At 41.6% G+C, this 22,701-nt stretch overlaps 2 protein-coding genes across 4 annotated transcripts; both read right to left on the bottom strand.

Annotated features, from left to right (window-relative positions):
* Nucleotides 1-1,902: 1,902 nt before the first annotated feature.
* LOC125635439 (uncharacterized) lies at nt 1,903-7,449 on the bottom strand. The gene is made up of 4 exons (XM_048847141.2): nt 7,354-7,449; nt 6,983-7,030; nt 5,398-5,748; nt 1,903-4,023 (listed from the first exon to the last, which is right to left on the bottom strand). The coding sequence occupies exons 1-4, from the start codon at nt 7,447-7,449 to the stop codon at nt 2,530-2,532; spliced, it is 1,989 nt and encodes a 662-aa protein (XP_048703098.2). The 3' UTR covers nt 1,903-2,529.
* Nucleotides 7,450-14,124: 6,675 nt separating this feature from the next.
* On the bottom strand, nt 14,125-21,997 carry LOC125635798 (uncharacterized). Of its 3 annotated transcripts, none has more exons than XM_048847926.2 (4): nt 18,012-21,997; nt 17,785-17,862; nt 16,829-16,915; nt 14,125-15,786 (listed from the first exon to the last, which is right to left on the bottom strand). In XM_048847926.2, the coding sequence occupies exon 4, from the start codon at nt 15,629-15,631 to the stop codon at nt 14,951-14,953; it is 681 nt and encodes a 226-aa protein (XP_048703883.1). In that variant the 5' UTR covers nt 15,632-15,786; nt 16,829-16,915; nt 17,785-17,862; nt 18,012-21,997; the 3' UTR covers nt 14,125-14,950. The 3 variants fall into 3 exon arrangements, with proteins under 3 accessions (XP_048703883.1, XP_074983613.1, XP_048703882.1); XM_075127512.1 differs by having other exon boundaries at nt 17,785-18,679; nt 18,795-21,997; XM_048847925.2 differs by having other exon boundaries at nt 17,785-21,997.
* Nucleotides 21,998-22,701: the final 704 nt, after the last annotated feature.

The raw sequence follows: 22,701 nt of genomic DNA, 5'->3' as shown, positions 1-22,701 counted from the left end.
GGTAATGTGAGGTCATTGTTAACAAAATAAGAGCTATTTTATTTGACATTGCCTTTTCATAATTCAAACTGCATTTGCAAATTGATTTGCGTTACTGGTCTGTAATTTTACAGCTTCTGACCTTAGATAATGTTTCACCGAGAGGTAAAATTCATGCAGTTTCATCTACTCGTATTTTACATAGATTCCTGTTTCCAGATCTCAAGCAGGATTGACTCAGGATTTCTCAGAACTGGAGCAATTACTGATATGAATATCATGTAAGCACGATACATCATCTGCTCTGTGATCAACTCAGAGTCTTAAGTCTAATTACAAAAATTAACCCAGTTGATGTGCTTTCGTTTAGGAAATTTGTCCATCCTGCAGGTCCTTGTATTTAATTGCTTGCTGTGGATCAGCGTCATCAAGGCTGCTTAACGTTCCATGTTCTTTGGTACCACAACAAGTATTTGCAGGGGACCCCCCCTCCCACAAACACTTGAACATGATGCTGGGATTGAACAAGAGCATTCCTTGCCCTTCGTGAAGAATTTGATGTTGGGAGTACAGCTATGCCAACATAGGTTTAAAGCAAGTAGGGACGGACTGCCCGAACCTGCCCTCAGCCAGGATGCTGCAGCTGGGGAGCAGCTCTAGAGTTAAGTTCCCAACATATTGGAGGTGGAAAAACTTCTCAGCCTCCTTGCCCTACTCCCTTCCACCATCACCAGCTCCAAGTCCAGCTCAGCCCACAATCCTCCTCCCATGCTACTCCCTGCAACCCCAGTACCAGCACCTAGATAGACTCCCATTCCAACTCCCCTCCAGCTTCAGCACCCTTGTTTGTTCTCCCTTCCCACCTCCTGCACCATCACTACAACCCAGGCGCATTCTCAACTCTCCTTTGTCTTGCTCATTAACCTCCCTTTCCCTTATCTCTCTCCATTTTCTTCTTCCATCACCAATGTGTGGCCACGCTTCTGATTGCGCCCTTCCTCCCAGCTTCCCCATACCACCTTCCCTCCACTGCCCCAGCCTTCCGAACGCTGTCGTCGTCCTCTTCCTAACCACCACCAGAGGATTGGAGCAGGATCCAGAAGGGCTGTCACCTTCTGTGCACAGGTTCATCTTGTTACTAGCACGGCCATGTAGGTGCATGCCGAGAAAACTCCACATCCTCAGTCATGTTCAGAGTTGTGCTCCTCTGCGTCTTTCTACCTTCCAGTACTGGCAATAGGAGATTTCAGCCCTATGTGATTGCTAAGCTTTTAAATGATAATGATTGCATTCTGAACAGAGGGGGGTCAGTCAGGGTCAATGGTATGTGTATGTTTGTGCACCTCTGAACACGGGACTGTCCTTGGTTTGGTCTAGCATAGAGACAGCTTCACTCCCAGTGCATTTAGTGGAGGCTGCACTTCTGGGAATGGTAATAGAGCATCAGAGAAAGAGGATTAGCTGATGTTGCAATAATATTCCACCTAGGATCTCTTTTTGAAAGTGGCATTTTGAAGAGGGATGCTTCAAAATGCTGGCCTCCTGCTGCAAAATCAGCACAAGTACAGGGTTTGCATCTGATCTCATTGGTGTGAGAGCAAGTCAAAAATGACTCCACTGTCTTACACTGGTATAAAAACAGTGTGAGATCAGAATTAGGCACTATTTTTCCTTAAGTGGTTCATCCATCTGAGTTGGCCATGCTGCATATGTTAAAGTTACCAGTTCAGAAAACTCTTTGTTTCTGCTCACAGCAGTTAGACTCCAAATAATGTTTCATTTTAATATAACCTAATAGTGAAAACTCAAACCATGTGACTATTTAGTCTGGTGTTTTTAATATTAATTAGGGGAGTCAAATAGGATTATTGTTAACACTGAAATAGTGATGCCATCAATGCAAAAGGATACAACTACGTTTTCTGTGCATTTATTACAAAATATTACGTACGTCCCATACTGAAGTGATACTTCATACACTGTACGTGCAGTTACTAGCCGCTCTCCTTGTTATGTGCAGTAGTGGCAATTAATTTAAAGTGCATTTGGACTGTAGACAAATGAATTTAAAGAAGTTGTAGATGCAAATATTTGTGTAATAAATCTAAGCATCCATTCTCTCCTTAATGCTCAACCATCGCTCCTAACAATGTTCATGGACATAATGCAATGAATTATAGGAGAACATAAAGCTAGCACGGTGGTGGGTCTATCTTCCCTGAAAAATACATTTATTTTATTTGCAAACACTTCTCCTAACTAATATTTAGCTTTTCCCTTTTTTTTACTAATTCAGTTCTAGGATCATAAATCAGCTTCTCACTTAGATTTATCCTTTTCATATTTAAAGCATCATTTTTCATTTAATTTCACATTGGGCAAACACCAGCTGAAATAGTGAAATCCTACAAAATCATCATGCCCTTATTGTTCACAGAATATTTCTCAGAAGGAACTGCTGACCTTAATACTGTCTATAGGGTAAATAAATTAAAAGATTTTTCCCTCCCCCCCACAAGTCATATATAGTTTGGATTTTTAATGTATATTTTAATACCCATCCTGGCAGTCATTGTCATCATAATCACCAATGGGTTTGTTGTGATAAACATCAAGCACTAACTTTCTGCTTTCAATGTCCATGCTCCTTGATACACTATCATCTTCCTGGCTGCTTGATTGACTTGCAGTGTGCTCTCTGGATTCACTATCTTCCTCTTCATTCGATTCACTTTCACTGGTTTCTGCAGACTTGCTGTCTTGGCCTTGCTGCTCTTCAGAACTGATGTCCTCTTCATTCGAATCACTGGCATTGCTCTCTTCACTGCTACTGCTCTCTTCTGAAGCACTTCTGCTCTCAACCGATTTACTGTGAGATGGTCCATCCTTATCTTCTTCTGATTCCAAGTTGTCCTCTGTGGATTTACTCTTCTCCTCTGATTTGCTATGGTCCCTCGTGTCTTCTGTGGATTCACTGTCACTTTCTGATGTATTGCTGCCATCCTCAGGGGAGTCTCTGTCTTCCTGACCTTCTTTAGATTTGCTACCACTGTGTTCATCTGATTTGCTATCCACGTCTGTGGAGTTTTCCTCATTTTCTTCCTGGGATTCACTACTCTCTTCACTTGATTGACTGGAGACATCCTCCCTGGAGTGGCTGGTGACATTTTCCTTTGACTGGCTGGTGACATCCTCTCTGGAGTGGCTGGCAACGTGTTCTTCAGAACAACTGTTGTCTTCTGTGGACTTGCTGTCCTCTTTGGATTTACTGTCATTGTGCTCTGCGCTATCATCCTCTTCTGAAGTATCATCACCATTTCGGAACACATGGCTCTGGGAAGGTTTCTGTGATTTATTGGTGCTTTTCCGCTTGCCGTAGCGGTGCTCCCTACTGGTTTCTTGGCTGCTCTCTTTGGAATTAATGGCACCGTGAACCATGTTGGAATTGCCAGCTTCGCTCTCAAAGAAGGATGGGTCATCACCTTGCATTCCTTCATCATCAGAATCATCCCTCTCCTCTTGGCTACTGCAGGCACTGTCACTGTTGCCTCGATTTCCTTTGCTGGGGACATGCCTGCCACGACTGGCATCCTCCTCATGACCAAAGCCTCTGCTCTCGCTGCTCTCGCTGCTGCTGCTGCTCTCACTGCTGCTCTCGCTGCTGCTGCTGCTCTCGCTGCTGCTGCTGCTGCTGCTGCTGCTGCTATCTTTTTTCCCCATAGCGGTAGCTCTATGGTCACCATCTAGATCTCCATCAGCAACTGCACTGTGCTCATCTGTTCCAGCAGGACGAACAGGGTATCGAGGGTCTGCCCCCTTAATTTCTTCCTCGTTATTTTCATCAAAGGTATCATCTCCGCTCTCATCTTCCTCATCTGTCAGATAATTTCTTTCCTCGTCCCCCTTGCTAGAGTCGAAGCCGTTGGATAGATAAAGAAATCCATCATTTTCAATGTCACCATTGTCTTCTGATTCTCTGCTGTCCCTGGCGTGGTGATCTCCATGGTCACTGCGGTCAATAGCAAGAATCTCATTTACATCCTCCTAGAGATGTGGCAAAGAGAAATCATTGTAAACACTTCCTTCCTGTATTTTACAAATGCGACTTGTTTACTAAATTGTGTAGGCCAAATACTACTATAATCTATACTCGTGCTACTGCATCAAAATTCGTAATGCTACATGGGTGTAACTGAGAGCAGAATTTGGCCCAGTATGCCTTAAAATGTATATCTAACAAATTAGATTTCAAACCACCAAATAAAATAATAATGTTACTTCAGTTAACATTTTAGGAGTCTTAAAAATAAGTCCCCCTAGAAATTGCTGCTCTACTAGGATTCAATTTAGATACTGTAAACAAGTAATCCACTCGTTTAAAATGTGTGTCCTCACTGGATTTATGGCAGGAGAGGGGTGAATTTTAGTTTATGGCATTACTTGGTTTGGGATGACATGGCTTCATCACACTCACTATAAATAGAGCATGATGTGATATAACATGGCTCAAGCCACAAAATTCTGATCCATCTTTTGAAGTTCTGGGTGTTTGGATACAGGGATTTGGTTTGTTCCATTTCTACATGTAATTGTATATGCCTTAATATAACTCCTAAAATATTCTACAGTAATGGTCCACAACACTAAAAGCAGTGATCTGGCCCATTGCACCATTCTGAAAAAAGCCAGAACTTCCACATGGACTCCATGGTGCTGTGCTCTTTGGAAAATCTTGACCAGTGTTGTTTTCAAATTTATAGTAATTGATTTCAGGCCCATTTGTGCAATAAAATATGGGAGCTGCTGATATTGAGCTCTTTTGAAAATCTGACCCATGGATGAATATTGAGTTTTTGTGCTTTTGACCATAAAGATATAAGAAAATAATGCTTCCCATATGTCCACAGGTCTGTTAGGTATCTGAACAACGTTTTTCATGTGAAGGACTATAATCTAGTGGTGAAAAAAAACGGGGGATAGGGCTTCATTTCAGATATAATTTTACACAATTGTATATTTTTGGTTATGTTTTTCCATGTAGTCAAATTTTGTCCTATAACAATTTTGCATATATGTGAATTTCAAATACATCCAATTTGTTTGTCTTTAATTGACACACTGCTCCCATTACAAAGCCAGAGGAGTGATACTCTATTTCCCATGCACTTACCCAAATCCAAATTTGTTCTCCAAAACTCAGCTCAGTTAGCACAATCCTCTGTCTCTTGAAAACAGAGCCTGATCTGATTACAGTGCTAATTTACAGCAAATTATCTGGGATGTGTTATGTTGTAGCCCTATGTTTACGGCAGATTGAATTAAGACTGCTAACCACTTTTTCTACTCAGACAACAGGCAGAAGAAGAATGTTATCTGCTAGGAAACTGAGCCTTATACAGGAGAGCTATGTACACTTACCAGAGAGTTTTTCTCAGTTGATTGATCACCATGACTGTTTTCATCTACTTCTTCCACATCATCAAGGTCACCATAATCCTCATGATCAGCCCAATTTTTACGATGAGCCTGCTGAATTCGGAAACTGTCATCCTCTTCATAGTCTTGAGTGCTCCTTGCATCGACATCATCTGGATGACTTTCAGAGCTCCTGCTAGAAACCACGGATGGGTCGTGGTTTTCTTCATCAGTGCCATCATGCTCATCAGCATTGGAGTCCTCTCCTCCAGTTTCTGCACTGCTTTTAGGACTGCTGTAAGCATCGCCAGCCCAATCTGCTTCCTCATTCAGACTTTCTTCGCTTGCTGTGTCCTGTACAAAAAGGCGAAATTAAGGTACTTTGATTAAGCAAATGTTATTGCGGTTTTACTGATGCCATGGTAAGGGCCACATTGTGTCCATTGGTGTAAAGTAAACTGCTTATTACCGTTTGGCTTTGGGTCAGGCAAGCAGTGTGAAGACTCTTAATTACCAGTTCCTCTGCACGGGTTTTATTTGTTTCTAATGAGAACCACAGCTTGCCTTATGCAAGAAACCCCAAACATTTGTTTATGCTTCATCTTGCGGTTTTTAATGAGTAAAAGAGATGGGTATATATATATATGATGGCTCTGTCTTAGTAACAGCTCATGCATTTTGAAGTGCTCTGAATCTTTTTATACTCAAGTAATTTCAGTTTGAGTAAAATAAAAGGAGTGTTTTTATTATAGTTGCCATGGATGCAGCTGGCGTTTCAAATGAACTAACTGGGTTTTTTGTAAAGGGATCATTCAAAATTATATCCAGAAATTATTTGGTGTTGTCACTTAAATTTCATTGATAGAGATTTGCGAAACCCTGGGAGGCTTTTGGGCTCAGGAAAACCAAAACCACAAGTGGTTTGGAGTCCACCAGTTTCATTTTTTTAGAACCAACAAAGTATAAGCTTTCAGAGTCAGGAACAAATTATTTGTCCCCCACTGGGAAGATGGGACTTTCTTCTTTCCAGTGGTATAAAGTTCCCATTTCTAGCATTATGGGAGATACCAAACTTGAAAGCTGTGATACTATTACATTTAAAGAGTAGCTATTGGTCCATGGCTGAACCATGCCTGTCTCGTGCCTCGCATTGTGGGAAGGTCAGGAAGAAATTCCATATTTGGTGGTGAAGGGGGAAACATTGCTCTGGCAGCATTCCTATTTTAAATGGCAGCTCTCTGAAGCTGTTCAGATCTTTGGATTGTTACAGTAAGTCTTGTGGGGATAGATTAGTGGGCAGCACGTAGTTGAGGTGGCCGAAAGCATGTAATGCAATTTATCACCTAGTTATCATCTCCACATATGGGGGTGGAGGGGGAGAGGGTGTATGTAGAAATGGCTGAAACCATTATGAATTAAAATGACCTTGAAAAATGGATATAACTCAAAGCCTAGAGGTGTAGCAGCTATTTTAATCTAGTAGTGTTTCGAGCGCTATTAACCAGAGACCAGTTCCACTTTACAATACTGTTTCATAAGCTATTTGCTGAAATAGAGTCTTCTGAAAAACTCTTGATGGTCAACTTACCCCCCATTCTTCAGAGCTCTCAGAATGGGCATTTTGATGGCTGGGCACCTAAACACATTGAAAAGACAACTTATGAATGAACAGAAGTGGTACAGAAGGTCTTGGGCATGCTTAAAATGCTGAAACTAGGGATTTTAATGATTTTATAATAAGTACTTACAGGATGAGCACAGGATAAAGCCCAGAGAGAGATTACCAGGAGTACTGTCTTCATATTGATTATAGTGTCTGTAGCTGCAATGAAGTAGGGGTGTTACAAAAGAGTATTTTCACATGCTCTTAATTGAAATTCAGCATGATTGATTATAACGGCATATAAGATTTTCAAAAGCACCTAGTGATTTTGGATGCCTCGGGTTTTGGTGCCCAACCTGAGACACCTTAAAAGATCCTGATTTGGAAAGAGTGCTGAGCACATGCTCTTGTCTAGCACCCAAAATCTCTAGTGGCTTTTGAAGCTGGGCCATGAAGATTAAGTTAAATTTCATGTTTTGGTTTGGAATAGGGGATACCTGGAGAAATGCAGATTTTTCTTGATTAAACTGTAATGACAGGGTGCAAAACAGTTTATGATTCGCTAGTTCCTTAATAAGAAAAGGAGGACTTGTGGCACCTTAGAGACTAACCAATTTATTTGAGCATGAGCTTTCGTGAGCTACAGCTCACTTCATCGGATTCATCGAAAGCTTATGCTCAAATAAATTGGTTAGTCTCTAAGGTGCCACAAGTACTCCTTTTCTTTTTGCGAATACAGACTAACACGGCTGCTACTCTGAAATCTAGTTCCTTAATGACTGTGTCACCCAGGGCTGCTTATCAACCTGTTAAAAAGTTTAGTACCACAGATCACGGTCGCAGTACCGAATGTTGTCTATTGCTATTGGTACTTTGTTTTAATATTTACATTTTCATCCTAAATTAGTAGTGGAGAAAAATCACATGGAGCCTTGCACACAATCTGTCCATCCCAAACAAAATTCTGGAATAGGCTAACTGTGTACTGGGGGGCAAATTCAGTCTCACTGAATCAGTCTAATGCTTCACAAAGAACAGATTTTAGGAGTGGGTTTAAGTAATCTTTTTCTTTGAGAATTAAACCCTTTTGTGTAACATCAACCATAAACATTGCAATGGGTAAGTCAACACATTTTCGCTCTTTCAGACTAACAGGGGGCCTGATTCTGCCACCCCGACTCACACGAAGTAGCATCTAACTACACAATAATTGTGGAGCAAGGCACGCTGCAACAAGGGTAAAGGTGGCAGAATCTGTTCCACGGTGTCTTTGTGCAAAAAGATATATCTGAGACTGAGTCTATTGCACAGGATACTCTAACACCATAGCCGTCTGTCACAAATTTGCTGCATTTCCCCCACCCCACCGGCAAAGAAAATCAGAATTATAAGGCCTCACATATAAACATCTTTACTCACAGATTTATACACTGGGTAAATCAGATAAACATGTGACACAGAAACAAAAGATAAATGTGCTCTAGGAAGGAAACACTACATTATTTTACTTGCTTAAATAAGCGCACACAGATCTCAAAATGAGAGATGAGCTTTTGCTTTTTCCTTAGAAAACAAACAATCTGCCCCCTACCCCTCCTCTCTCTCTTTCCCAGAGATGTTCTGTTGTGCTTTTCTATAAATCACAGCTCAAGAACTGTTAACATGTACATGCTGTTTCATTTTTCAGAATAAACCAAAGAAATTAAAATAGTTACTTCTGTATGCACGTCACACAGGCTTTCTTCAGGACTTCTTAGCTTTGGCAAGTCAGATGTCACAAAGGCATAGGACCAGTTAAATACCTGTATCGCCCTGTTGCTTTGGTAGCTGGAGCCTCCTCCACTAGTGCATGAATTTAAACTCTGCTGCAGATATGATGGCCAATCTGCACTCTCACAGGGTGAATGATGTCATAAGGTGTCACTGGGAATCCAGCACCCCCACACTTCCTTCAGCCTCCAGAGAGAGATTTTCCCTAAAAAAAGCTTTTTGCGGTTTCAAAATGACTAGCCTAGTTTTCATATAATGAAAGATCTTGCTAAGGCTTTATTTTCATTTCTAAATTTATGCCATTCACATACATACAGGGTTACAAGCACAAACAATTAGAGTGTCACCCACACACATGGCCAGATCCCGGTCATACTCAGGCAGGGGTTGTTTCCTGTTAATGTATATTTTCAGGTCATACAAGCAGACAGTTTGTACACTTATGCTCCAGGAATTGTATGTTTTTACCACCTTGTGAGAACACGCTGAAAAGGATCAGGATGAAATCTCCTTGTTCCACAGGTGCTATCTTCACACAGTAAATCTGGAAATGGAGAGCCTGGTCCCACTTTTCTCAGACTCAGTGGGCATTCTCCCATCAGCCTCTGTTGATCAGGCCCTAGCTCTGTTTATGGAAAGGAAAAGCTAAATAGGACTTGAGCCAAATAGATGCATGTGCTAGAGGAAGCCATACAGCAGTTTGGGTGGTGAGGTTTTTCTTGCCTTCTTTTATCATCCTAGAGGTCTGAATTTGGGCTGGGAGCCAGGAATTCCTGAGTTCTAATCCTGGGTTGGACATAGACTTCATATATGACTTTTGTCAAGTCACCTAACCCTCTCTGTTTCAATTTCCCCATCATTAAAATGAGGATAATAATACCTATCTGCATTGCTGTGTTGTCATGAGGATTAAATACTTTGAAAAGCACTATGTATGTGTTACACATAATTAGTACTGTTATTTTATTAGTTTCTCATATATATGTAAATAATATATATAAATAGAGAGAGAAAATTTTAGGCAATGTTAGTAAATACCAAACACACATTCCCTTTGGTTCTTTACCCCGGTTTATTCCAAGGAAGTGGATTTAAGGTCTAACAGGAAAAGTAGTGATGTGTTGCGAGGGAGTCTCTTCAAATGCTGCCACCAAACTGAAGGGAAGGTTGGAATAGTTTCCATGTCCTCATTTGGACATTCCTAAGTCATCCCTGCTGGAGGTGACTTAGTTCTTCAGCTCATAAAAATATGCCTGAAGTGCAAATATTTTGCCTTTGAAATGGACCAGCTTCCACTAAATTGCAAGGGTTTTCTTAAGTGATGTCCTAATGAAGGGTAACTCCAGACTTCCCTAAAGAGTTCTTACCTTTCTCCCCAACTTCAGACTACACAACGCTGTGTTATGCTCTCACTATACTCAGTAGACTAAATTCAACTCTCAGGTTTAACATCAATAGTCCAAAGTATCTCTGCTGACTTCAGCAGCTTTACTCTGGAGTTACACTGATGTAACTGAGAATGGAATTTGGCTTGGTTTCTTTTTCAGTAAAAAGTATAAACAATTCCAGCGAAGGGCACTTTACGAGTTTTCTTTGCCAAGTGGTGTCACTTCCCTCCTAAGTTATGAGAAGACATTTTTGTTTAACTGGGTAAAGGAATGAGTAGATTTCTCCCATCCCTCAGTCTCTCTCTCTGTAACGCATTTCCCCAGGAGATGTCGTGTTTAGTACAGGCCATGCGGAAAGAAATGGTGGGAGTCCTATGTTAAGACATTGGCCGCACATCACTGAGGGAAAGCACTTGAAATAATTTTTCCAGTCATTTAGCTGCATGTCTCTCAGAAGCTGCGTATCGTGAGGTAAGACCACAAAGAGTGTGGCAAATAAAAACAAACTGCAATTAGCACAATATCCTGCTCCTGTGGAAATCAGTGGGAACAGGGTCAGAACCAAAGTAAATTTTGAGATTTATTTTCCTTGCTTTTCTGTTGTGTGTGGGCACACAGAACTCCACAGTTCAGTCATCTGCAAAGAGTTTTCCAGTCTTGAATGGAAACTACTCTTTATAAAATATTACTATGGGGTGGAATTGTTCTTGCTAGGGAAAAAAGCTTGGAAGGGGGCATTTACAATCCTCTTTGAACTGCCCTTCCATTTGTGCAATAATCCGTTTTTGGGAGGAACAGAGAATTGAGCCCTTAGTTTCCACAAAATTATAGTACAACGACAACACTACTGAAACAAGGAGACTGCAGAGTTCATGCCGTTTTTTTAAAAAAAAGTGTATTCCTAATGCAGTAAAAGACACAGTTTTCGAAGCAGAAATATGGGGAAACCCACACTATCAGTAATTTGCCAAAAATGTAATGTAGTTGTAAATTGCATTGACTTTTGTGCAGCTTCCCCTCAGTGCTATGGAAACCCTGCTTTGGGTGCAGGAGTCCCTCTGAGTAAGCTGTCATACAACAGCTTTGGAGGGAGGGGATTTCTTCCAGTGTTTTACTCTTAGCTGGCCTAGGACTGGACATCAGAAATTCCTTATTTCTGGATTTTAATCCCACCTCTGGTACCATCATCCTTTGTCAAGTGGATGAGTCATTAAGGGTAACATTTTTAAATGGGGCTTTCAGTGAGGCTTGGGCTCCTAAATGCATAAGGCCTGAAGCCACAAAGACCCAGATTTCAATGGCAGCTAGGAGCCTAAATACCTTTGAGCATCTGGGCCACAGTTACTTTAAAAAATGAGACTTAGGCGCTTTTGAAAATTTTATCCTAAATTGTGTCTGCTTCAATTTCCCCATCGCTAAAAGGAGTATATTTACCTACATCATGAAGTTTTCATGAGGATTAATAAATTAATGAATGTCAGATGTTTTGAACATAGGTACTGAATAACTGTTAATTATGTGATTAGTCATTTATTATTCTCTGTTCATAGTCTTTAATTGTTGACACAAACATAGATATATTTGTGAATTTTAAAATAATGTTGTAAAACAAATCTTGTTTTCCCCTATAGTCTGGATCAAGACGCCTTCCCTTGTGGGCTCCCACTGCAGAGATACCCTGCTTTCTTCTCAGTATGGGTACTGGGTCTTTGAATTAAGCAAAAAAAATATATATATGTGTGTGTGTGTGTGTGTGTGTGTGTGTGTGTGTGTGTGTGTGAAATGGTGCATAATGAATTAGATACGTCTCAACACTGGGGTAAATTTACAATCATGATGTTTATACTCCAGTAGCACCTAAAGCCCTCACTCAAGATTGGGACTCAGGTACGTTAGGCACTGTACAAACACATAGCAAAAAACAGTACCTGTCCCCAAAACCTTGCAATCTAATAAGACAAGACAGACAAAGACTAGGAGAAACAGAGTCCCAAGCTCATACAGCTGGTCAGTGGCAGTACTAGGAATAAACCCTAGGTCTCCAGTAGCCTGTCGCCTAGACCAGTTTCTCTGGCTCCCTTTTCTCAAGTGTTAATTTTCGCCCCCATCATTTTCAGTTTTTATAATTCTCTCCATTGAATCTGCCCACAGCAGCCATTTAGCTTCATGGTCTCTTCTATTTCCTTGTGCTTTCTTTGATTCTCATCCCTTTTTTTACAGTGTGCCTTTAGTTTAATTCTCTTTGTACATTCCTTTTATAACTATCCTCTTCCCTTCATTTCTATTGCAGTTGTAATTCTCTTTCCTCTTTCCCTTTATTTCTCTCCTTTTTTGATTGTACATTCGGCTTTCCATTCTGTTAGCTCCATCTGGGTCTGATCCAAAGCCCAGTGAAGTCAATGGAAAGACTGGTGTTGACTTCCATAGGCACTGGGTCAAATCTTTTGTGTTTTTACTCCCTTCTTCCATAAATGGCTTTCTTCCTTTCTCGTTGATTTTTGTTTGTTTGTTTGTGGTTTCGTTGTCTGTCACGCTCAATAACCTGGGATGTGCTTTCCTCTGAACTTCAAACAAAATTACACTCCTAGGCTTCACATCACAAAGGAATTGTGCCTTAAACAATTATAGTGTTGGTTTTTTAGGTTGAACCTGCATTTAACTCAAGCTCCAAACACCTGACGTTGTCTTCTGTCAAAATGTCACTGTCTGGGTAAGTGATAAACATGAGCATTGCACATCCTGATAATACTCCTTGCAGCCTTCCTTTTTATTCCGACAAGCCCTGGATATCTTTATACCATGATTAGCAATAGGTATTATGGGCTCACATCAGCCATTGCCTACAGTTTGGCCTTGTGACTCATTCAGCACCATCAACTTCCACTGAGATCAACAAGAGTTGAGTGTGGTTAGCACCTCACAGAATGGCCTGTAACTTTCATGTGAATGGGCTGCAGAGTAAATCATATATTAAAGATCCTCTTCTGGTCCCATTTAAGTCAATAACTACATTTTAATAGGAGCAGGAACAAACCCTAAATGCAGGGCTCGTCAAAGGATGAGATGATCTTTCAAATAAATTTGGTCTGGATATTCCAAACCCCTCTAGTGTTGCATGAGGGTGCAGCAGGTGCTTTTGGGGAAGGCAGCCAAAATCCTGTCCACTGTATTCTCTGAATTAGTGTGGGACAGTAATAGCATTGAACTTAAGGGGACTACTTATGTTAAGGGCAGGGATAGTCTCTTCTGTGTTTGTACAGTGCCCAGCAGAATGGGGCAAAGGCAACCACTAGGTGAACTAGGTGGTCACCTAGGGCGCCAAGTGGTTGGAGGTGGCCAAAAGTGCACTCTGGGGAGGCAGTGGAGCGGTGGTGAGCTGGGGCAGGAGGGTGTGGGGAGGGCCGCCTGCAGCAAGTAATGGGGGGAGGCGGTGCACAGGAGAACCGCTCCCCGCCCCAGCTCACCTCTGCTCCGCCTCCTCCCCTAAACATGCCGCCCCGCTCTGCTTCTCTCCCTCCCAGGCTTGCGCGCCGAACAGCTGATTGGCGCCGTAAGCCTGGGAGGCAGGAGAAGCGGCGGTGCGCTCGGGGAGGAGGCGGAGCAGAGGTGAGTTGGGGCGGGGAGTTGCCACACGCGGCTCCCCGGGCCGAGGGAGGGGGAGCGGGGAGCTGCCGCACGGCTCCCCAGGCCGAGGGGAGGGAGGGAGAGAGGGGGCGGTGGGGAGCTGCTGCAGGGGGTCACCTCAGGGCGGGGGGGGGGGGCGCAAGGTGGAAGTTTCGACTAGGGCGCGAAACATCCTTGCACCGGCTCTGTATCTGGGCTCTGTAAATACATAGATCTTTACGTTTTAAGCTGGGCATATGTGTCCTTAACTGCATTCTGAGGTGCCTAGTGCACTTTCAGGTGTTGTAAAATGATTCATATTAACAAGAAGAATTTTTGATTTTACTACAAACTTTCTATGCCATTCTTTTAACACTGCCAGTAAAACCAAGACTCCTTCCCAATAAGAAGGCAAATAGACTACATTTTAAAAAAATCTTTATTTTACAGATTACCTATTTCATCTTCTAAAAATACGATTTTGAAATGATTGGATTAAAAGAGAGGGAAAGTTACATACAACTGTCATTAAATGGAGAATGTGGGTTTACCAGCAGCATACAGGAATATCACATGGAAAGAGGGTGTGTGTGCGTGTGTGTGTGTGAGATCTATATATTAGCAATACACATGTTTAATAATAATGTTACCCACAATTTGTGGTTTGTCCTACATTGAGGGACAACTTATAAATCTTCAAGTATTATAACTTACTGATACATTCTGATGCTAAATCATCCCACAGTTTCAAACACTCACTAGTTTTCATTTGAACGTGATGTACAATTTAATAAAATTATAGCAACTGAAAACGTTACTTTAACATATGCATTCAGTATTTATTTTCATTTATTGACTGGAATTGGACGGCACTGAGGGAATACATTTTTCCTCTAGCCTTGCTCTAAGGTTGCTTAGTATCTTTGATTACAGTTCAGATAATGTCTAGGTACTATTGGTGTTTTTGTTTAAGTCCTTTTTCCCTTCCCACCTACACAAATTCCATTTGCTCTAAATTAGTGTCAATGTCACTACGGATTTTCATTTCCCCAGTTCTAATCATCACACGCTGAGTCCTTGCTATTACTGCCTTCACTTTAAAAAAAGAAAAGGAGTACTTGTGGCACCTTAGAGATTAACCAATTTATTTGAGCATGAGCTTTCGTGAGCTACAGCTCACTTCATCAGATGTTTACCGTGGAAACTGCAGCAGACTTTGTGATTGGCTTTCGCTCTTACCGTCTTTGTCTTCTAACTTTGCGCTACCATCACTGTCATTTTCCTCAGATTGGCGATCCGTTGGGAGTTCTGTATGGGGTGAATTGCCACTGTTGTCACCACTACTGTCATTACTATTAGGTGCAAGCTCACTCCTATCGGACTTGCTGTCACCTTCACTGCCACCTGATTCACTGTCACTAGTGCTATCAGTGCTGTCTGATTTGCCATCACTGTCACTAGTGCGATCACAGTTGCTGCCTTCTGATTTGTTGTCACTACAGGTATCGCTCTCGCTGTCACTACTGTCTGATTTGGGGTCATCGTCACTGCTGCTCTCGCTGTCACTCTCACTGCGGTCATTGTCCCTGTCTGAATCCTCGGTATCGCTGAATGATGTGCTTTCATGGTCCTCGCCGCCTGATTCCTTGGACTCACTGGTATCCTCTTGCTGGCCGCTGCACTTGATCTCACTGTCAGGGTTTGAATCATCATCCTTTCTCAGGACTGACAGAGCCATCAGATTCATTGCTGTCAGTGGGGCCATCCCCTTGTATGAGTTCATTAGAATCATGCATTTCATCACGGTCTTCACTGCTGATGTTGCCAGACTTCTCATCGGTACCTCTGGGTTCACTCTGCTGGCTGTTTGCATTTGGATTGCCAGTCACATGATTAATTCCACCTTTAGCGCTGCCATTTCCACTTCCAGTGTCACCACCTTCACTTTACCATTCCATCACCAGTGTTGCCTCCATCCACAGTAACTTCATTCCTGTTGCTGTCATTGGTGCTTTCATTATCGGGCTCCTATATGATTGGAAATGAAAGAAAGGATAGATCGATCCCAGGAAATAATTATTTGTAAACACCTGTCAAAGAAATGCATTCTTCAAGGTAAAGGCTTAAATATGGTGAACAAGAAAATGAAAAATAGGCCTATCCCCTAAGCTCTATCAACAAGTCCAACTCTAGCAAGCTGCCGCTGCCTCTTCATAGAGTGAATTTCCTCCAGGTCAGCTTTTCCATTTCCTTTTTAAGCATCATATTTTCAAACCTATATATTCAAATGGCGCCCTCAAACTTTCCACATCCATTTGTGGATCACAAACAGTCCTGTGGGCAGCAGCAGAAATGTTGCATATATTTACTCATTTGCCTACACATTGCAATTAGAGATCAACCCAAGCCAAAGACCCAGATCTGGCTGAGATTTTCAATGGGAAATTCAATAGGAGCTGTGCACCTGATTCCCTTAAGATCCTTTGAAAATCCCAGACTATGCTTAGGAAGTCTGATGGTAAATACCATTTTTTAATCTCTTGGTCATAGCGACTAAAACACCTGTTATGTTACAGTGTAGACCCAAGATCTGGAGAAATGCAGAGATGACTTAAAGCCATCTATGCAAACCCCTCCTCAGCCATTGCTCCCAACTCTGGCACCATATTACAAAACGTAATCCAAAGCCCAGAAATCAGATATTAATTCGTTGTTATTTATTTATGTAGACTATGGGCATACCCAAAATGTGCTGGATGCTTTTGAAACAAAGAGAAAGATACAGTTCCTGCATATAGTCTAAATATGAATGGTGGGGGAAAGTCTTACAAGACTGAAGCAAAGTGATGAGTTTGTTGTTAGGCTCACCCATGCCTATTTAGGTGTTTGCTTTTTTAAAAGTTAAACACACTAAATTCCTCTCTCCTGCCCTCCCACCATAATTCAGCCCTCTTGCCAGTCTCACACATCAGTTTTTCATTGCCAGTGTCCTTGCACTCCTCCCTCCATGAAAAGAAGTTCACGCCTGAAATTAGACAAATACAGCATCAATTTTTTTCCAAAAACACACCTGTTGTGTCACTTCTAGCTTTTCTGGAGAATGCAAATACCCATGTATGTCAACAGCATCTCCGCCCTAGGTGTGGAGTTAAGCCACCTGTCAGATGAGAGACGAACAATTAACTACCGAAAATACCCATGACCACTGTTCCCTCTAAGCTGTGCGTGTGCACGCACACACACAGATCCTAAACCCTGTGCACACGGCGAAACCGCACGCACAACAATTTGCACAGAAGCACAATAATTGGCACACGGCCTGTCAAAAATTTGCACAGAAGACATTTTTGGGCACACGGCCTGTCAAAAATTAGAGGGAACGTTGCCCATGACTGGTATAGTCAGTCCTCCAAATTTCATCTGTAAAACAAGCAGTAGCAAATCACACTTCCGGGATTAAGGGCCAGACCATCCTCTGTGTAGTCTTTTTCTACAGAGTGAAGCAGGAAACAATGTGGGGAACTTGTATAGTTTCCTTGGTCCACATTGCTCACCTACAATGCCACTTTTTAAAGTTATCTTTAGAGATGAGGTGAATCAAAACCTCAGACGCAGTCATCAAACCCATGGAAATTCAGAGAAGCATGGATGAGAGACCAAACACAAACCCAAAGTCTCAGCTCATGTCCTAGCTACTATCCTCACAATCTACTTATTTGTGTGAGAGCACAAGGACTGCAAGTATGTCTGGCCCACGCACAGCCTGCAGTAGTGGCGGGGGTGGCTTTTGTACACTCCCCAAGAACTGAGCACTCACGTAACAGCCAAGCAGAATCTGGCTGTGATTGCAGGACGGAGCCCTGTGCCATATTTGGCTGCAGTGACCTTTCTAAAACTGTACAGGGGCTTTATTTCTTTCTTTGGCTTTCATCCGGTAGATCACTTTATAAAAATGGTGGGAGGACATAAAGACTGGGTGGCATTTTCAAAGTGGGGAAGGAGGTAGGTAGGAGAATTGAAGCTTACGGGGAAGGCGGGGGGAATCGCATAGCTCGCTTGGTGTTCTCCAGCAATGCTGTCATTCTCCTTTTCACCTCGATGTATCTTTTAAAAAGAAGACAAAGGTTCTTATGTGAATCAAAGGGAATAAAAATAAAAGTGATCAATAAGAGGTAAAGAGGAAGTTTGTTTGATTTTCCAACTTTTGGGGCCAGATATGGAACCCTTACCTACAACAGCAACCAGTTACTTACTCAGACGGTTCCCTGTGGCTTCAGTGGGACTATTCATGGGAGTAATTGCTCGCCAGTATGGGTAAGGGATTGATTATGTAGTCCCCACTAAGGAAGATTTTTAAGAGACTTAATGGAGTAGCCCAGGCTACTGCCAGACTGCAAAGAAGTATAATGATATTCTTCACCTTCTTTAGTGTTCTCAGTCTGGAACAATATAAATGGACTGGGAAGAAACAGATTATAAAATGAATCAGAAATCTGAACACATGTATCAAATGTAAATGCTATAAAATTAGTATACAATCAGAGGATGTATACACGCTTAAGACATGTACATCATATTATTGTATAAAGTATCTCTGGTCCTTAGTACAAATATGTGAATGCTCTTAAAGCAAATACCACACTAATCACTTTATTTTACAAGTTTTATAAGTAGATGCAAACAAACTGCACATTTTGTGGACCAGGTCCTCAATCAGCAACGCTCTGCTGGTGACAACAGACAACACTGATTTACATCAGCTGATGATCTGGCTGCTGTCTCTTTCACTTTCTCAATCACAGTCATTTCAGCCACCTATTTGCAAAACTCTGCAGTGATGGGCAGGAGACCTGGGTTTGATTTCTGGTGCAGTATCCAATCCCAAAACCAGCATGGGCTGTTGATGCATAGCCTCTAATCTCTGAAATAATACAAAAATACAGGGTTCTTTCCTGAATAAACCTGTGTAGTCTTTATTCATGCAAGTACCCCTATGCAAGTTAATGGGAATGTTCACTGGAGAAAGGATTACCTACCTGTTGACTTCAATGAAACTATTGATCTTGCATGGTGCACAGGTCTTTGCAGGATGAGGTCCTAGATCCTTGTAACATAGTTATTGCATCCTCTCACTATAATGTTGTATAATCCCATCGCACACATGGGAGTCTGTTGTAAATTTAATCTGTTCAAAAGATGTGCAAAAAAATAATTCCATTCCACTCCTCTGTTATCAAACGCTTGACCATTTAATAAATGTGCCCAAACTCAGACGGGTTGGTTGGTATTCTACCTGATGGATTTTTGTTTTATGCTTTATGTTTATGGGAGCTGCGTAATTTATTTCATGAAGCCATAAACTACAATATTATCTGGAGAAGCTTAATTTAAAAAGCAATGTGGCTGAACCTCAGGTATAAAACATGTGTTTGTTGACCAGTCTAGGGACTCAGCTGACTTGGGGTGGTATGTGTACCAACAATTACTGGACCACACAATGCTTGTGCTGGAAATTGTACTGTAGAGCATAAGCAAAGCATCTAAGACAAACAGCCTCCTTGCTTTTCTCTTGTTACTGTTTCATTTCTTCCAGACGAATATTTTCGCATTATTGGCCTTTTTCTTAACATGATCGGAACATTCCTGTCGACACTGGGGGACAATTACAACATCAGCCTGGCATTATTTCAATGCAAATTTGTAAATAGTCCTGTGCTGGCTCAAAACTGGGCCCAGATTTCACCATGGAGGTACATGCAACTTAGTTACTATTTTGATTAACCTAGTCTGAGTTTCAAGTTTGAAATAAAGCCAAGTGAGTTTTTCCTGGGTTTAAGTTTTCTCATGAAGATTTCACACCACTCTGGTTTGTAAAGCTCAGAAAAGTAGAGTGAGACAGAAGTCCAACTATTTAAACTGTAAAAGGACAGTAAGAAATGGAAAAGACATGGGCAAAATTAAGTGAGATCAATGCCTATTAGATTAGGGTTGCTAGTAAAGATAGAAATTTGGTTGTCTAGTGGAGGAGAGGGAAAGTCTATATGGGACATATGAATACTCTGTCAAAAACAGAAATCTATATCCTTTTTGGTTTGTATATTATTATAATTAAGTTTTCATTTTGTTTAACTTTATGACTGCTGTGTGTAACTGGGAAGGAAGCAATACCACAACCTTCTTGAAAGCTTGAAAACCCCCCCACAAGATTATAGGATCTTAGAAAAATGTTTGGTACAAGCAGGGCTTAAGTTCTCACAGAGTATTTCATGGAGCCCCAGGCCTCTGCCCCGTGGGTTTGAAAATACTGTCTGGCGCTCCACTCCACACAGCTCCAGCTGAATTTAAGCCTGGGCTGCAAATATTCATTTAGGACGAAGTCCCGTATTAGATGTGTAGCTCAGCTGTTCTTTCAGCTGAGGCAAAGCTGTAATTCTTTTAGAAAAATATTTGTCATGTAAGGAGGGAGGAGAAAAGGTTGGGGTTGGTTTACAAAATTACCTTTCTGACATCTTCTCCCCACCAGGGGCAAAGAGGGAGTCTAGTCCAAAGGATAATGCAAAACTGATCATTATCTGTCTGGGAAAACAGTAGACTTCTGGGATGAGTTCACAAGTGAATCTATCTTTAAATATATAAACTAGAGTGTATTAAACATGAGAGAAAACTTTGTCCTGCAGGCCATTTGGGATTTTAGATATGACATAGCTCAACCACAATGAAACAAAGCTTTTGAGACTTTTTAATTCTTATTTTAGTCCTTTTTCTTTAAGAATTTGCTTATATAGAATGTCTGGTGTAGTTTTTCTCCAAGCTGCATTCTGTGATCCCAGTCCTGAGAAGAGATATGCACATGCTTAACTTTATCCACTGTGAGTAGTCCTGTTGACTTCAGTGAAACTATTCATCTTGCATGGTGCACAGGTCTTTGCAGGATGAGGTCCTAGATCCTTGTAACATAGTTATTGCATCCTCTCACTATAATGTTGTGTAATCCCACCACACACATGGGAGTCTGTTGTAAATTTAATCTGTTCAAAAGATGTGCAAAAAAATAATTCCATTCCACTCCTCTGTTATCAAACACTTGACCATTTAATAAATGTGCCCAAACTCAGACAGGGTAGCTGGTATTCTACCTGATGGATTTTTGTTTTATGTTACATCTTGCTTTGTCACGTTGTTACCTTGCATGATAACCGCGGATTGCAATGTTGTCCTGCATAAAGCAATACAGTGGAACAAATCTTGCCTGCTGTTTTAATATGAGCAGCCTACCACTGAGTTTGAGGGATCATTCCTGTGAATAAAGTGAGCAGAATGAGACATAGGCTATCAGAAAACTACTCAAAGCCTAGTTTTATATTTAATATTTTATTTATGGGTTGATTTATAGAATTGGATACAAGTGTGTGTTTATGTCTGTTGTAAACGTCTCCTTAAGGTGTTTCAACAATAGAGAGAGACTCCCATTGATTTCACTGGGCTTTAGATCAGCTGATTGTGGCTATGTTTCCATTCAGAGCTAGAGGTGTGAGTCCCAGCCCCCACAGACATCCTGGCACTCGCTCTCATCAAGCTAGAGGGCTAAAAATAGCAGCGCAGCTGGGGTATCGCGGCAGCACAGGCTAGCTGCCTCAGGTACAAACCCTCCCAGACCCCCTGCGGGTGGCTATCCCGTGCTGCTGCGCACTACTCCCCGGGTCACTGCAGCTACACTGCTGCTTTTAGTGCACTAGTGCAAAGAGAGCTAGCAGGAATCGGTCTGCTCCCGCTGGGAATCACTCCCCTCGCTCCAAGCGGAGACGTAGCCTCAGAGGCAGTGGGTTTGTGTTAACTGAAATGCAGAATAAATGGTTGTAAGTTTCCCACTTCCTAAGCACCTGTATATTTTTCTCACTTAGCCACTAACCATATCTGCCAATTATTACCCACAATATTCTGGCCAGCTCTGAAGCCCATAACCTAAACAAAGTGGGGGAGTTCGATACTGGGAGACTTTTCTGTTGTTCCTTTACTCTCGCTCAGGACTAGAGCTAGTTAAAGTGTTAATTAAGAATAAGATGCATTATAGACCCATCCCACAAACACTTACATTTGTTTCCACGAGGAGACTCACTGAACAAAATGGGACTCCCCACCGACATAAAGTTAAGCACCTGTGTAAATGTTTGCAGAATCAGTCACAAACTGCTGACTTCAATTATTTGCTAATTACTTTTCATAGGTATGATGGGACATCACCAACTATTATTTCTGCATGGCTGAAACTCTTTGAACAAAAGCGAGACAAATAATGAGTGAATACCAGTTAATCTTATTAATGCACTAGTTCCCTCTTCTTACGTAGGGTAGCCATTTGCCAAGAAATTGTGCATTTGTGAATAGCAAGCAACAAGAGGCACCAACATGAAGAGCTCTTCTGTATTCAAATGATTGTTTGTGACCACTGTTTTGCAGTTTTCCACCAGCTCTTTTAAAGTGTAATTCCCTTTTGAGTGTATCAGCCTTGTACAAGAATCTCTTCTGCTTCAGCTTTTACAATAACTTGGGAACCCAAACCATTGTAGGAAACTTTCCTAAGGGTCTCCACCACATGCACCTTTCAAACATTCCTAGGCCACTGAAAATACATTTTTTGCAGCCTTCCTCCTCCCTGTAGCAAATACCTCACACCTTTTCAAGCCAGGCACATTTATACTAAAGTCTGTGAATTACTGGAGCTGTCTTTGCTGTTCCTGGAAGTAATTATACAGTATGCTTTGTGGTCGTCTTTAAGGAAATTGCGCAAACACCACTTTCTGAAGCAAGACATCACTCAAGAGACAACAACGGGAAATTCCATATAAGGACTTCCTTCTCTAACCTGAATTCCCCTGAAAAAGAACCCCAAAAATCAGAGAGCCAGAAAAACTTTGGAAGCTCTTAACAATATTTACCACTCTA

Source organism: Caretta caretta, chromosome 4, assembly GCF_965140235.1.
Source record: "Caretta caretta isolate rCarCar2 chromosome 4, rCarCar1.hap1, whole genome shotgun sequence".
Taxonomy (NCBI): Eukaryota; Metazoa; Chordata; order Testudines; family Cheloniidae; genus Caretta; species Caretta caretta.
This window is presented reverse-complemented; position numbering and strand designations above follow the sequence as displayed.

Coding starts and splice junctions, on each gene's coding strand:
- LOC125635798 (XM_048847925.2), bottom strand. CDS start 15,631: ATGCAAACAGCCAGCAGAGTGAACCCAGAGGTACCGATGAGAAGTCTG.
- LOC125635439 (XM_048847141.2), bottom strand. CDS start 7,449: ATGGCCCAGCTTCAAAAGCCACTAGAGATTTTGGGTGCTAGACAAGAG. Junction 7,031..7,353: donor GATCTTTTAAGGTGTCTCAG/GTTGGGCACCAA, acceptor CAATGTGTTTAG/GTGCCCAGCCATCAAAATGC. Junction 4,024..5,397: donor CAACTGAGAAAAACTCTCTG/GTAAGTGTACAT, acceptor CCACATCTCTAG/GAGGATGTAAATGAGATTCT.